General features: G+C 44.0%; 1 protein-coding gene across 1 annotated transcript in view; it reads right to left on the minus strand.

Moving 5' to 3' along the window:
- The window catches only part of ATP8A2 (ATPase, aminophospholipid transporter, class I, type 8A, member 2), a 244,691-nt gene extending 231,536 nt beyond the window's left edge, over nucleotides 1–13,155 (minus strand). The window contains exon 1 of the mRNA XM_008578825.1: nucleotides 13,031–13,155. Coding sequence (XP_008577047.1) covers nucleotides 13,031–13,155 — 125 coding nt within the window. The remainder of the gene's footprint in view (nucleotides 1–13,030) is intronic.
- Between the last annotated feature and the right edge of the window lie 1,227 nt (nucleotides 13,156–14,382).

Consider the following 14,382-nt stretch of genomic DNA (forward strand, 5'->3'; position numbering starts at 1 on the left):
TCTAATTAAACTTACTTATCTTCTAGATCTCTGAGGGTTGGACCTAGATTATGAATTTGTACACTGAGCTCAGCTAAGCCAGAGGGGTTATGAGGAACTCCACCTAGGAACACCCAAGAAAATGTCAAACAGACTCAAAACACTTACGAGTTAACCAGATTCACTAAATACTTTTGCTAATTGGACTTCCAAATGTCTTTATTCCCTACAGATAGTCATCATGACTAAAAGGACATGTGAAGACCCCTGGCCTAGATCAATGAGTTTCAAATTTTAAGTGAACATCAGAATCACCTAGAGCGCTTGTAAAGATACAGACTCTGCTTCAGAAACTCTGGGGTGGGCCTGTGAACACGCATTTCTAACAAGCTGCCAGGGGATGCTGATGCTGCTGGTCTGTGGACCACACTGAAGTAGCTAGCAACGGCCTAGGCAATATCATGATTTCTTTCTAGTTCAAATGTTTTCTAGCTGAGCTTAAATTTCCATAGCACAAGATATATACAGAATTTTCATAGTTAAATTTAACAACAAATTAGTACAAACATTGAATCTCATCCCCTTCTTTTCAAGCTTTGCACATGTAGGTTCTTCTTTGCTTCTAAACCCAAACCTAGTAAGTATAAATTCTGGTTGGCATTTCATTTAAAATATTCTCAAAGTCTGAGTGTCTCACATAAGGTGGTAGGAGGAAATACTAACCAAAATAAGACGTACAAGACTTCATAATTTTTTTTAATGACAAAGAAACCAATTTATCCATACCAAGCCTAAAACACATAGTAATTAACTACAAAACAAAGAGCTGTCAACATATCGGAAGATTTCACTTGGGAAAGTGAAAAGTTAAAAATAATATCCTATGAAAGGAATTTTCTTTGATATAAAAACCATTGAAACAATATTACTTCTTTTTTATAGCAGTTATCTTGAATGTTTCAAAAATTGCAGTACCTTTAAAAATCTCATATCTTAAACAGATATACAAACATGCACTATTGAGTAAAATTGACTAAACTAGCCCATATCTCTGTTTATTAAATGCTCCCATGGCTGATGAGCCCTCTTCTGACCGCTGTGTTCTTTCTCTAGATGCACTTAGTACATTCAGGTAGGAAATCAGCCGGTCGCTGGGCCTTCTGGACAGTCATCCCATTCTGGAACACCCTACATCTTTGCTCTAATCCACCTTCTGACCGCTGTGTTCTTTCTCTAGATGCACTTAGTACATTCAGGTAGGAAATCAGCCAGTCGCTGGGCCTTCTGGACAGTCATCCCATTCTGGAACACCCTACATCTTTGCTCTAATCCAAGATGTATGGCTCTTTCAAAATTTAATCTCACATCCCAGTTTTGGATGCATCTAAGTATACCCCAAGTTCCAGAAGCAGATTATTTTGGAAGCTTGGGATGGTCCCTAGAGTGCAGCAGCAGATATGGGACTTCGGAGGATGCGGGTAGCAGGAGGAATGAGGTAGACCCAGGCGAACCCAACAGGTGCCCCTGGGCTGGCTCATTTGGAGGCATGAAGAAGTGAAATTTCAACTCAATTGGTTAGTAGTTTTTTTTGTTTTTTTGTTTTTTCCTTTTTGTCTTTTTTTTCGTGACCGGCAACGGACCGCAACCCTCAGTGTCGCGCCCGGACCGGACCGGGACCGGCAACGGGATCGCAACCCTCGGTGTTGCGCCCGCACCTCGCTCAGCCAGTGAGCGGGAGCCGGCCTGTATGTGGGATCCGAACCCTCGGCGGGAGCGCCGCCATGCTCCCAAGCGGCGCACTGTAGCAGTGCGCCACCAGGCCGGCCCAATTGGTTAGTAGTTCTAAAGTAACTTGAGGGCTCTCTCACTACATGAACTTCCCCACGGAGAGCAGCTATATTATACAAATAAAGTAACTTGAGGGCTCTCTCACTACATGAACTTCCCCACGGAGAGCAGCTATATTATACATGAAGTAGCCAGAAGACATTGTGCCTCAGAAAGATGCAGCAACTTTAGAAAGGTGAAAGCAGCTCAGTTGTTATTTCAAAGAATACAGAGTCTGACCAAGAGGCAGCCTTACAAGGATTGGCTAGAGTGGAATGTATTTTAAAAAGCAGAAGTGTGCTTGCAGAGAAAAGAATAATCTATGAGACGAAGGATTTAAGAGTGGATGTCACATACCTAATTGTTAAATGAGCCACGCATACAGGCTTTCAGGGATGAGCGTTTCCAGCTTTGGTTGCACCAGCAGCAAAAGATTCTAGCCTATCCCAGCATTTCCTCTAAAGATTAAGGTGTTATGGAATCCTACCATGGAAGGATTAATCTCAATCCTTACAATTTCAACAATCACAGCCGATTCTTGACCAGGAATACAGTATAAAAGATGGGGTTTCCTACAGAATCTTGCACCAATGAATTCCCATTCTTTCCCCAATCCTATCAGATGCATCATAAAAGGGCAGACAGGATGACAGACCACAGGCGAAATAACCCACACCACCAAAGTTTCAAGGATTGACCTCCAAATTATTTAATTAGTACATTTGTTTCTATAAACTCTACTTGTTCAGTGCAATTGGCTGTACACATTCTGTGGAAGTATGTTTGTCTGTCTAACCTTCTCAAGGATAGGATGATACTTTTCCTTCCTTTTTGATCCTTCTCTTTCCTCGCCCTCCCCCAAATGTTTAATCCGAGGATTTGTATAGTGGACAATCCATAAGTGGCGACTAACTACCAAAATCATTATTCTGAGACTAATTACATCTCTAACCATAACCATGAGTAATGGGAAAAAATACAAAAATATGTTAACTTCCCTGTAAGTAACAGACCTAGGAACATGCCGTCGGTGTGCAACCGTGAAAGATGACTCACAGATGGAGAGAACGAAAGGGAGACAGAAACGACCAGACACCTCCTGAGATCTAAATTTACGACTCGTGGAGAGCAGATAAGAACACCCCTCCTCCTGTGGTCCAGAGTCGAACTTTGTTTATAAACTTCCTGACCGACATGCTGGTGGTCTTGACTGGGTTTTCTACTAATATCCTTTAAAACATTCTAGGCATTTTGTAACAGCTTTTAATGACATGTGGCTGGCAAATCTGTGGCTTCACAAAGGACTGTCCTGGGAAAGGCTACCGTGTGAACTTCGTCCTTTCTGTTGTTCCTTACGTCTTCAGGTCATAATACTTCGACTACTATAAGTTGGCTGTTAGCCCCTGCACATTCTCTTACAGGAGCACTTTGAGGGCTTAACAGATTCTGGCTTACCAAGTCTTTACCAACAATTTCAGGGATGCTGGTGATGCAAATCTTCCAAAGTCTTTATATCTAAGCACCTCACCATGTACTTGTTGCACAGTGATTTAAGCCTTGAATCACCTTCTATTGCAATCTCACATTCTTCAGTAAGTGCCTCTGCACTACTAATAACTATTCAACGTGGGGCCTAGTAGAATAAGCATTTCATTGTGAATTGAATAAAATAATGAATCTATAATAGACTAAGCATTTGAATCTACATTGCATTCTTGCTGATAAAAATCTGTATGAAACAACTATGAACCCTGATGCGATCCAGCCACGCTTGTGAAATACAGGTCACCACACTTCAGGATTTGTTGAGCAACTAATCTAAGAGCCCAGGTGTACTGATGGCATTAAAACATGTGTTTTGAGAACATCCCCTGTATTTCACCCTATCAGCTGTCAGATCATTTCCCTCATATTACATTGCAGGTTGGCAGATGCCATCATGACAGTATCATGAGTCTGTGCAAAGGAAAGGGAGAGACAGGCAGCTGCGCATCTTGCTTTTTATCTTGGTGGAGCAATTCTATGGTAATTTTAGGAACATAACAACATATACTTTAGGAACATAACAACATATATATTCAAATTGTGGAAAGCTTAAAATTCCCCATGCACCCTATATCTACAAAGATTATTTTCAACAGGGTACACATACAAATTTTTCAAAAATACTAAGGTTAAATGTTTCCATATTCCAGAATAGACTCTTTAGGTACAACTCAATTTTCAAAAACAGGATTTGAACTCTTTCATGCTCCACACACACACACACACACACACACACAAAAAAAAACCCAAGAGAGAGAGTATGTGAAGAGAGAGCTTTAAAAAATAAAATAAATATGCTACTGCAATAATAAACTAACAATTTCCTTGTTGTTTAAAGGGCTCGTTTAACTCACTTTCGATACTGAATATTTAATAATAATATATGGTTTGATTATCTCAGTGTTAGTTACACACATCCCCCCACACAAAATACAGTCTCAGTTCTACAAATCCTTTTAGTTTATTGTACCTTGAAAAACAATCCTGCTAGTGTCTTAAAATATATTGCACCTCCCACTTTGTATGGGTACCCAGAGCTTAAATATGAGGAATTTTGAGACTAGCTATTCTAGTCACCTGAAATTACCTATATATGGCATCTAAACCCTGATTCCAAGCTCTAAAAACTTCCTCAAAATATAAGAATTTTAAAGGGAAGAAGAACTAACAATTGATTTAGGGATGAGGCATATATATATGTATGTTGTGTGTGTATATATAGTCCTTACTGATCTTAATTACTACATGACTGGTGACTGCTTTCAACATCCTATAAGCATTCTCTTCTCTGCAACCTAGGAGTTTCAGATCAACCATCGTACAGTTGTGAATAAGGCGAGCAACTTGATATTCTTTATTAACTGAACAAAACCCTTATAACTCGATCCTGCACTGTGGCTGTAAATGCTGCCTCTGCAGCTGAGACTTGCAAAGGGGCTGGCAAAGAAAGGGAGGATACCCTGTCTGCTCAAGATCGGTTTACTCCGCAACTGAGAAAGGGCTCACTTTGAAATAAGTATACTCTGCTTGGGGGTTCAGATTTTATGCATCTGAACTTGTGTCTATGACAATTTTACCACATGTCCAGGAAACAGAACAGTTAAAGTGGCACTCGGACAGGAGTCTGGCTTCTGAAAAACTAACATTTCCACTAAATGGTGTGGAGTATATTAAGATCCACACTTCATGCAAAAATTAAATGAGTCCTATGTTGCAAATTACATAGAGTTTTATGTTCACTGAAATCAACTGGTTATAGTTTGTCTCTTCCTGTACTAGGCTGAAAAGAATGGAGCAGTCTAGAAAGACTGGGATTTAAATAAAAGATATTAGATCCTTCTGTTCCCAGGCTGAAACAGGGATTAGAATAACACATTTAAATACCTTAATGTTTTCAGCACAAAAAGCATTAATTCGATACTCCGTTTTCTTGAAATGCTTTATTAAGGCCCCCACAACCCTCTCTCAGGAGTGTCCACCTCCTTGAAGTTAACATACGTGTATTGTTCCCCACTGCAAATTTCACTAGTATTTCAGAACAGTGTGCCTGACCTCTGCTGTGAGGAAGGTGAGAATAGGAAACAGAACCATGAGGAAAGCTGAGAAGTATTTGAGTTTTGACATTTCAGAGTAAGCTCATGGCTCCTGCAGGACCAGGCATCATGAGCTCATGCACCCCTGAAAATTAATGACGACTGAGATGCTCAATAGAATTATTTTAATTAGACCTGCCCTTCACCCATCACCTGTACCTGGAACAAAAAGTCATCAATCCAATATATATGCCAAACTGCAACTACCTGTACTCTGGAAAAAGTGAGGCAGGCTGCTAATTCTGACCTTCACCCAGTCCTCATCCAAGCAAGCAAGAGTCCTCACAGCCACAGGGACAGTAGCGGCAGTTCACAGATTAATGCGTCTCTCTCCTTTTTCCTTTCCTTTCCTTTCTTTTTTTTTAAATTTGAGAATGGAATTTGTTGGGTGGGGTAAGTTACACAAAGCTCTTTCTTTCAAGTAGCATACACACCTTCTAAAACCTAAAGCCTGTGTTTAATAAGCCACTAATTCTCAATTTCGATAGGAGGAAAGGATAATGCTTTTCTTTTTCATGGCCATATAGGTAAAGCTGTATTAAAAAACAGGCAGTGGCATTCTACCATTCCGGAAACAGAACATAAAATGAACATAAATCCTATGTTCCTATACATCTGCTAACGTTGCAGAGAACGACAGAGAAAGAAGGACAAACAGACATCACGCTGATGGGGTGGGAGGTCATGGTGTGGGGGCGTGGGAGCAATATGGGCACAGTCATCAGCCACAGGAGGATCTGCATGTGGAGAAGACACAAGCCCCAGGACATGGCATGTCGAGCTAGGGCTGGGTCTGGAGCTCAGAGACCCCTCAAGCCTATTCACAGACTGGGTCACAAACCCTTCACACGCCAGGCTGGGTCACCAGACCCCTCACATGCCAGGCTGGGTCCCCAGACCCCTCACATGCCAGGCTGGGTCCCCAGACCCCTCACATGCCAGGATGGGTCACCAGACCCCCCACCCCCCACAGGCCTATGAGCTAGGTAACCGGCAAACAGGTCCTTGGAAGCCATAGGTTGGAGAGCATGGCCGCGCGTGGCAGATGCCCGAGGCAGTTGCCAGCCAAGTCAAGGCACCGCACATGTGCACTAACTCCACCCACACACAACTTATTTACAAAGAACGTGCCACACCACCCCCAACTATGCTTAAGGCGAGGGGACCTGATTATTCTATTTTCCCAACATGGCATATCCCCAGAAGTAAACTATAACAGCTGATCATAATAGTAGTTAACATAATCTACCACCAAGCTTAACTTGCAGCATGCTCCTCTAATTTATTAACAACGTCATAATAGCACTTCCTTGGACAAAGTCTGATCTGATCCGTAGTTGGCTGTGCACTTCGTCTCTGTGATTAGTCTATGAGATACCTGGTGGTGGGGACATGCACTCATCTTTGGATCCCTTGCACCAGGCTCAATAGGTAACAAATGTTTGCCAAATCACATGGGTCTTTTGTAGTGGTTTTTTGGACTTTAAGTACAGCTCTCTTTTCTCTCTCCTCCCTCTTAATTATAATTGTTTTCATTTCATGATCACGAACACACTTATCACACTAAATAATCACCTTGCAGTTTTTGATTGAAGAAAATGAAAAGTTAAAGCTGAGTGTATTACAACCCCTTTCAGAGGAGAAGCCCAAATCCCAACCTTCCAGACCACCTGGTAGCTATACTTTTCAGAGTAAATTAATACACCGTTAGCCACATTTATCAGGTTACCACCTTTTGTAAGTGACAGGCATCACCTGAAAATCAAGTTTGCTTTTGACAGTGGTTCAATCAGAATTGATGCTGCAGACACCTGCCGTGTCACCTCAGCTGGCAGCTACTGCACAGGAGCCAGCGAGACCACGCTGCCTTCCCAGCAGAGACTGCTCCCCGGGCTTAGAAAGGCGATCAAGGCTGCAGTCAGGCAGCCATACAATCTCCTGGATTAGGCTGGGACCAAGGGAGAAGTTCAGAATGAAGAAAGTTCTAGCCAAGAAACTTGAGAAACAGGGTTGGGGGGCTGCTCAGGAGCACACAGAGCAGGGGCTCCCAGCTCTACTAAGAAAAGGTTTTTACTTCTCATCCCATACAAGTCTTGAAATATCAGGCCTATGAGCATATCTTACAATTACACCCACCTCTCAGCTGAAAATCCAAGTCATCGACCAAACTGAGCCTCCACTAAGGGAATGTGACAGAGGCTAAAGCAGTGGAGGAGCTCACACAGTGACAGAGAACCCTCTCTCTTACACACAGACACACGCATGTGCACGCACAGATAAACAGCATTTCATCAAACTGAACTAGTATAGAGACAGACTCTAAAGAAGTGATCGCTTTGGTGCTATAACATTTTACCCAAAAAATGTAACAAAAATGAGCTACCACCTACATAGATTAGAATGACCCAGTTTCCCAGGCACGGTGGTCAGTGCACGCTGTCTTCATTTGGGCTCTGGTGACATAGAGGTGACAAAAGCACGCATTTGTGTCCACTGGAGCCACATGGAATGATTTTTCTATCATATAGCCATCCTCCTGGAGTTGTACAAGGTCCAGACAAGACTTTGTGACCTAAGAAACAAGGTGCGGAAAGCTCTCGTGGTTCTGAGGGGTGCGCAGGACACCCCGCCCATCCTCCGAGAGTCAGTGCATCCTCTTCCCTAGAGATTTTTAGTGTGTGTCCAGACCAGACTTTGTGACCTAAGAAACAAGGTGCAGAAAGCTCTCGTGGTTCTGAGGGGTGCTCAGGACACCCCGCCCATCCTCCGAGAGTCAGTGCATCCTCTTCCCTAGAGATTTTTAGTGTGCTCGTTGTCAGAGCTGTGGAGAAGGGGGGATAACTCCGGGGATGACCATGATGAACAGATGAAAGTGGAGGAACAAGGGGAACGAACGTGCTGAGTGGGGAGGAGACATGAGGTGGGCTTTACAGGGGATCCTGCCTCTACTTATCCAGAGGGACCACCCCCCTGGTCCTCTTTGTCCTCTGTGAAGAGACCAACAAGGAGGGTTTCCAGCGTTCCTTACAAGCATATGGGACCACAGTCATGATGGTGACAGGAACAGTGGCAAGTACTGATTTAGCACATGTTAGTTATTCATCAGCAACTGGGCTAAGACTTTGCACACAAGGAGAACTTAATCCTCACCACGACTGTGAAATTGGTGCTGTTACTCCCTCCATTTTACAGGTGAGAAAACCCAGCTCAGCAAAGTCAGCACAGTACGCCCAAGGTCACAAAACTTACACGTGGCCCAAGCGAGACAAACACAATTGTTTCGCTCCAGGATCTGCACAGTCAACCACCCTGCTACACTCTTGGCTTCTGTGGGAACGCACGTTTGGAGACTTTTATGTAGTTCTGCTGAGCGACTGGGCCCCAGCTGGGGTGAGGGACAGAATACAGGCACCAGAGCTTCTACTCCCAACACTGGAACAACTCAGCAAAGTGACCTTATCCTCTGATCCTCAGACATCACCACCAACATCTGCTTCACAACACAGCCATGAAACTGAATAAGTGCTAAAGGTGGACAAGTATTCTGAAAGGTAGAAAAAACAATCTGATTTCTACCTGACTCCTCAATTAAGTGCCTATCATGCACGTTATTCCCAAGCAGCCTCTGTCGAGGACACCATCCGGGCTCCCAGCTAGTCCCAGCTGGGAATGTCCTTCCCCCTAAGCTCCTGGCTTCAGAACCTCCTGAGGTCTTTAGGATGGAAATGGGAGGAGACCAGGAAGAGAAGAAAGCCTAGGATGACGTGTCCTCTTTGAATTGATCTCCCTTCCATTTAAGTCTTATATCACATTGTTTCCATGTATACTTTTTACATGAGGTTTATATACCAACCCAGGGCATTGTATAACATACAAGTTCACAATAATATTCTCACACACCGAACACGAATAAACACAAACAAGTTCGTGAGTTCTTACAGGGTAAAGATTATGTCTTCGTTTTTTTCGATTGTCCGCACTTCCAACCGAGCGCTCTGCACACTGCGGCTACTGCCAATTTTACCCACGTGACTCGGACTGCAGCAATAATGAGGGCAGTTTCGACGTATGGTTTGAGGGAAACAGCGCACAGGTAGGTTTGGAGCAGAGAGCAAATTAAGATGGAGAAAGAACTTTGGCCTCATCAGCACATCGTTCTTTTAGTAGCTTCATCCCCCGGTGAAGCTGGGAGCTGAAGCGGGACGGCGTGCGTCTGGAGTCTGAACTGAGTAATACCATCCGTCTTCTTGAATGATCGGAACTGTGTATTACCTGCCTGTTTTGCTCACACAGTGTTCTCGGATGTGCTGTGGGTTGTCAGGCTAGCCTTCCTCCCATCAGCAGTGTCCCAAGTCCACGACCCACCTTGCCTCGTCAGTCCCTTCTCACGACAAACGGGCTCAAGGCCCCACTTGGTGAAGGTACCATGGGAGGTCCAAAGACCCCACAGTCACCAGACCTGGGCATGCCCCCAGTACCGCACACTTCAGTGGGGGAGATACGACCTGTTTATAAATCTCTCCATCCAGGTCGAAAGTAAAGAGTCCTGCAACACGCAGCTCAGCCAAAGACACACTGGAAGGTGGTGAGGAAAGATGAAGGTGGGCATTAAAAGAAAGTCACAGGGGCCGGCCCGGTGGCGCACTGCTACAGTGCTCCGCTTGGGAGCGCGGTGGCGCTCCCGCCGAGGGTTCGGATCCCACATACAGACCAGTTCCCGCTCACTGGCTGAGCGAGGTGCGGGCACAGCGCCGAGGGTTGCAATCCCGTTGCCGGTCCCAGTCCGGTACGGGTGCGACACTGAGGGATGCGATCCGTTGCCGGACACGGAAAAAAAAAAAAAAGACAAAACTCCATGTATGGCAGCATCCAACTTTAGACGTATACTAAATACACACATATGCATGCAGAGAGAAGACTTCAGAAGATAATTTGGAAAGTGGTATCTCTGACTAGAATGGATTTAAGTGTATTATTCCTTCATTTTGTTCTTTGTGCTTTATATCACTAACATGTATTAGTTTTGTAAAGAAAAAGCAAATAAGTTATTAAAAACAAAAGCTATATAAATTTACTTCAAGGCCTCACTCAACTCCATACATCTGCTTAAAGCTTTTCATGACCACCTTTGCCCTAAATCATAGCCATTTGAGCTGCACTACACTGCAGGGTACTTAATAGTCTCACATGAGACATGTCGGGCATTAGACACAAGGCATTTGGAGAAGTCCTGATAACCACGACACTGGCGTTTCCTTGCACTGTGCTCCTATCTCCCCCATGACCAGCACAGCTTCTTATTTACCGCAGTCTCAAGCTCACAAAACATCTGTTGATGAGGTTGAATACAAACTAAGTCAAGAGTGTGGGAGGTTAACTTAGTTACTTTCAAATAACCACAGAGAAGGCTATAGGAGAATCAGGAAACCCACCATAAAAATCACGTTTGCACAGTAAGCTAAATTTTACAAGGAAAAAGGGGCCTTTGTACCCTGAAGACAGAGGTACCAGCTGTGTGCCCATGGGCACCTTGGTAGTTAATGCTCCTTAGCTCTCTATTAGTTTTCCAATATACTATAATACAGTTATAAAAAAAATTACTTCAAATTTAGACCTTAGACAGAACAACAAATTCTCAGGCTTTAAAATGGATATATTGTCACTAGGAATACGTTGTTGAACTATCAACCTAATACCAAAAGGATTTCTATTTTTTTTTCCCCCTGGGCAACTCTTTCAATATAGAAATTTTATATACACAGAGAGAAAAGGATTTTTTTTTCACAACTTTTTTGATGCCTCTGTGCTGTATAAACTTGATGCCAACACTGCACACAGGAGGTGACCAGCAGTAGGAACGCGGGCTCCCAACACCTCCTGTCTATGATTTGAATGCATTAATTTCTAAAATCCTATCTCTTGATGGTAAGAAGGGTCCTACTGAACTGGAAAATATCCACAGTGTTCCTGACGTGAAGTTGAAACCACCTGGTCTCTGGAGGGGGCGTTGGGAGGAGTCTCAGGCAGGAGAGTTATTTATTCGTAGGCTACTTACATGTGGGGTTTGGGCTCAGCACCAACGGAGCAAAACTGCAGACAGGCGACAGCAGCAAAGGAGACACCTTCTAGAGAGAACTGCTCACCTCGAGGACCTCCAAGTTTGGCTTTGATACATCTACACACAGTCACGTGTTATTTATCTACAGGTTAAATATCCCTGATCTGAAATGCCTGGGACCCAAAGTGCTTCAGATTTTGGATTTCTTCAGATTCTAGAATATTTGCAGAATACATACTGGTTGAGCATCCCTAATCTGAAAATCCAAAATCTGAAATGTTCCAGTGATATTTTCTTTGAGCATCATGGTGGTGCTCAAAAAGTTTTGGAATTTGGAGCACTTTGGAGTTCAGATTTTCAGATTAGGGATGCTCAGCCTGCAGAAGGTAACCTCACAGGGTTTCATGAAGATGCTAGTGACTGCTCCAGAAAACAGCTCTTTGAGAGATGGCGTCTGCTTTGTCTGTGTCATACACCACTGTCTGGACACCGGTCAGTCTTCCACACTCATGTGGACTGTTGACCCTTCCGAGAGGACTTTACCGAGGTGTCCTTACTGTGGCTTCATAGGGAAACGAATAAGTAAACAAATATTGATGAAGTCAGATTATTCCTAAAGATGAACTTGGTTGTCTAATATACCAGTGGGAGCTCATATACATATAAACAATTATTTTTAAACTAAGCTTGGATGTCAACGTTCAGAAACTAAGGAGGCAATATAACAGTTATCTTAAGTCATTCCTTCTATTCCATAATGATCAGAACATCCCATTTGCATTTCCTTTCTGTGTTTAAAGAAAAGTCTGCATGAACGCAATGCGTCTGCTGCGCCCCGGCTCCTCGCCTGCACCGCAGCCCTGACCTGCTCATAAGGCAAGGCCGCCTGCTGCACTTGATCTTACACTCTTCAGTGGGCCCTCCAGAAACAAGCCTAGCAGACCCCACTCAAGGGGCGTCCCGACCTCATCCTGCCTCATGGGCTCCTTCCTGTCTGCCTGCGCCCCCCTCTCTGACAAGGCCTGCGTCCAGAACCACTGTCATCACATCCCTCGCCTGCTCCATTCCTGCTGCTCCGCTTCTTCACTCTCCAACTCCCTAGCTTCTGGTGTCCCCTCAATTTTGAAGACCACTTCCAACGTCACCTGATGCGCTCCCCATCTTAGGCCCTCCCTCCACCCCATCAGCCTAACCTAGCTGTCCTCCTGTAAATTCCTGCAGTTCCTTGGGACACACCATCAGAATACTGCCCCCAACTCTGAGACACCATTTACGTGCTGTCTTCGAGGAGCTACTTCCTGCAAGAGAAAGGCTGTTTTTTTTAGCAGTGCCTCGCCAACACTTGACATACATGGGCCAACAGTAATGAAAAGTGTCAACCTGTATCTAAAAGAAGATAGAAAAACAAACCGAAGAGCCACAAGTTCATGTTTATAAAAAATATCCTGATAATTGATATCTCAGTTGGTGCTATAACTCAATTGTCCTCTACTGACAGCATTGGTTACTGCACATCCACATCCCTCGCCTGCTCCATTCCTGCTGCTCCGCTTCTTCACTCTCCAACTCCCTAGCTTCTGGTGTCCCCTCAATTTTGAAGACTACTTCCAACGTCACCTCCTCGTCGGGGGAGTCCCCTGATGCGCTCCCCATCTTAGGCCCTCCCTCCACCCCATCAGCCTAACCTAGCTGTCCTCCTGTAAATTCCTGCAGCTCCTTGGGACACACCATCAGAATACTGCCCCCAACTCTGAGACACCATTTACGTGCTGTCTTCGAGGAGCTACTTCCTGCAAGGGAAAGGCTGTTTTTTTTTAGCAGTGCCTCGCCAACACTTGGCATACATGGGCCAACAGTAATGAAAAGTGTCAACCTGTATCTAAAAGAAGATAGAAAACCAAACCAAAGAGCCACAGTTCATGTTTATAAAAAAATCCTGATAACTGATATCTCAGTTGGTGCTATAACTCAATTGTCCTCTACTGACAGCATTGGTTACTGCACATCTTTTAACTTTCAAGCTTTATAAAAATTTTCCTTATTTGAATATCCATATACTGTCAGTGAAATGCCCATGCCATGTGTATGCGGTAGGGGAGGCTCTTCACAAATACCAAAATCATTAAAATCAAAAGGAGAAAAAACATTTTGAAAATGCTATAACCCAAACCAGAATGACTGCTAATACAAACAGACCCCTTCCCAAATGTGAGTGGGTCACAAGTAATGGCTCAACTCAAAGCGGCCACAGCAATACTGTTTATTCTCCATTTGGGGCTTAAAAGCATTTTAGCTGATGAACAGGCCCTGAAGCAGAAACATCTAAACCCATGCTAATGCCCAGCAGAGCAGTAACCTCTTTTGATTAATTTGCCAGTACTGAAAGCACAAGGAAGACATCAAACCACGTTCTGTACTAAACGATTAAACAAGCAGCCGATGCCTGCAGAGTGGTGTGCGTCAGGATGAAAGCTGGATGGGGTCGGATGAAAAAGCAACAAATATCTTACACTGATGAATGCATACAGGATTCCCCCCCCTACAACTGTCATAACATTTCATTCAGTGGTCAAACCAAAGAGTTTCTATAACATTTACAACAGAAAAAAAGTTCCAAAAAGCTTAAGAAAATTCAGATGTGTCATGGGGAGAAAAATCAGGTCATTCAAAACAGTTTGGCAGAACTCTGACCAGTCTGCTGAAATACCTTCAACGTGAAATAGCATAGGGGGAAAAACCTTATCACCTCTTTTTATCAGAAGATAATTTTTCTGGGGCCGGCCCGGTGGCGCACTGGATAGTGCGCCGCTTGGGAAGCGCAGCGGCGCTCCCGCCCGAGGGTTCGGATCCCACATACAGACCGGTTCCCGCTCACTGGCT

Source organism: Galeopterus variegatus, unplaced genomic scaffold (genome assembly GCF_000696425.1).
Source record: "Galeopterus variegatus unplaced genomic scaffold, G_variegatus-3.0.2 Scaffold1767, whole genome shotgun sequence".
In the NCBI taxonomy this organism is placed as follows: domain Eukaryota; kingdom Metazoa; phylum Chordata; class Mammalia; order Dermoptera; family Cynocephalidae; genus Galeopterus; species Galeopterus variegatus.